This window comes from Carlito syrichta, unplaced genomic scaffold (assembly GCF_000164805.1).
Source record: "Carlito syrichta isolate Samal-C Ts95f unplaced genomic scaffold, Tarsius_syrichta-2.0.1 Scaffold304297, whole genome shotgun sequence".
In the NCBI taxonomy this organism is placed as follows: domain Eukaryota; kingdom Metazoa; phylum Chordata; class Mammalia; order Primates; family Tarsiidae; genus Carlito; species Carlito syrichta.
The window spans coordinates 156,243-158,382 of NW_007248393.1; the positions used below are offsets into that span (position 1 = coordinate 156,243).

A 2,140-nucleotide genomic window follows, 5' to 3' on the forward strand; every position below is an offset into this window, starting at 1 on the left:
CGCCAAGTTGCCCAGGTGGGTCTCAAACCCGCGGGCTCAGGCAATTCACTCACCTCGGCCTCCCAAAGCAAGGGATTACAGGCTGAGCCATCGAGCCCGGCTGAAGTTCTTAATCCTTCTACTTTGAAAGATAACACAGCCCCCCCCCGGTATCATAACTTTTCCAACACGGGGTAGGGTGCCATGTTGCTGGCATCTGTTGCTTTAGTTGAGATGCAGCAGATGGGATGGGAATGCTGCCCTTTTTTGCACACCTGATATTGTTGTGAGTCGTTAGTCTTTTTATAAGTTACTCCAAGCAGGTTTGAGTCTTTGAGAGCTTCATCCCTTTGGGTAAGTCATTTTCACCAGCCGACCATATTGTTCCGAGGAAGGAGCTCTGGCCTTGGAGAAATAGGGTCCCTAGGGGACCCCTTTGCCTGTTGGAAAGCAGGTAGGAATTCTGGGGCCAGGGGTGAAGGTGGAGAGTAGGGAGGGGACAGGAATGAAGGTCTCAAGCCCCAAACTGGGCAGCAAGCATCTGGTGAGTGAGCAGCTGAGCCTCTGAGGAAAGGTAACACAGTTCAGTACGAAAAAAAACATCAAAAGAATTTTAATTAAAGACCCTGCCAATCACGCCGAGCTGGGAAGCCTTTGGCTTCAGTTTACTGGTGTTTGTTCAAAAACCGCATTTGAATCCCCTCTTAATTTCCTGCAGGGACCCTGTTGCAGGATAGTCATTCACTTGGGAGGACTTCACATACGGGCTGCATTTTTCTTCCTTAGGCTTTCAAAAGGAAGCAGACTCTTTGTTGTCAGTGACTAAGCTCAGCACCATCAGCGATTCTAAAAACACAAGGAAAGCTCGAGAGATGTTGTTAAAACTGGCTGAAGAGACCAATATTTTTCCAACAAGTTGGGAGCTCTCAGAGAGGTATCTCTTTGTTGTGGTAAGTGGATGCCTTTTTTCTTCTGCTCTAACTTTGCTTTAAATACTTGCCTTTTCCACCAGGCATGGTGGCTTACGCCTGTAATCCTAGCACTGGGAGGCGGAGGCGAGAGGACTGCCTGAGTCCAGGGGTTTAGACGAGCCTGGGCAATAAATTACAATAAATTTGAAAAAAAATTAGCCTGGCGTGGTGGCACCTACCTGTGGTTCCAGCTACTTGGAAGGCTGAGCTCAGCAGGTCAAGGCTGCGGTGGCTGTGAGCGTGCCACTGCACTCCAGCCTGGGTGACAGAGTGAGACTCCAACTCAAAACAAAAACAAGAACAAAAAAATCAGGTTTCTGGATCACACCTAGCCCTACCAAGATTTGGGTTCTGGCTTGAGCTTGTATTTTTCAGCTGATTCTACTGTGCGGTCTGTCTTTTGAACCACTTGTAGGTCTAAGCCTTGGGGTAGGATTGCTTATGTAAGTTAAAACTGAAAAGTAATTTAGAAGGACTCTAAGAGTGGTAGAATGTTTCTTGGATAATGTAAGTCAAAGATTAAGGTGTATCTCTAAATTTGTTGAAAAAAATTTAATAAATGTTTCACTTGTCCATTATTACTTCCATAGTGGGTGTAGCTGCTGTTAGATTGATTTTCCCATGGACATCTCTTGATTCCCATCGAGGCAACATTTATTATTATTATTTTGCAGGATCGTCTCATTGCGCTTGATGCTGCAGAAGAGTTCTTTAAAATTGCTAGACAAACGTATCCCAAGAAGCCTGGTGTCTCATGCCTGGCAGATGGCCAGAACGAAATGCACTACCTTCCATTTCCAAGTCCCTAAGGAGAGGCTCAGAAGCACAGTGGGAATTCTTCCATGGAGACTTAACAGTCACCCAAAGTTGGACAGCTGCATGTAGAAGAGAGTGAGCAAATAAAGGGCTTGCTGAGTGAAAAATGATTCTGAATCCTACAAAAATGTAACATCTTCATGAAGATCCTTCTCTACAAAATGTTAGGTTGCATTGGAACACCCTGGCAAGCTGGCATCTAGAAAGTTAAAAAGTTGGTCGGTGGGATAGTTTATCACGGTGATTATATTCCCAGAACCCATTGCCCCAGATTTGGTTTTGATTGCACAAGAATCTTCCATCATTAATCCTTTAAGAGAGTGGAATATTCCAGTTAAGAGAACAATACGATTAATGTATGGAACCCCCCCAAA

At 45.1% G+C, this 2,140-nt stretch overlaps 1 protein-coding gene across 1 annotated transcript in view; it reads left to right on the plus strand.

Moving 5' to 3' along the window:
* MREG (melanoregulin) overlaps positions 1-1,875 on the plus strand; it is a 44,783-nt gene extending 42,908 nt beyond the window's left edge. Inside the window, exons 4-5 of the mRNA XM_021713136.1 lie at positions 766-929; positions 1,625-1,875. Coding sequence (XP_021568811.1) covers positions 766-929; positions 1,625-1,759 — 299 coding nt within the window. The 3' untranslated portion in view covers positions 1,760-1,875. The remainder of the gene's footprint in view (positions 1-765; positions 930-1,624) is intronic.
* Positions 1,876-2,140: the final 265 nt, after the last annotated feature.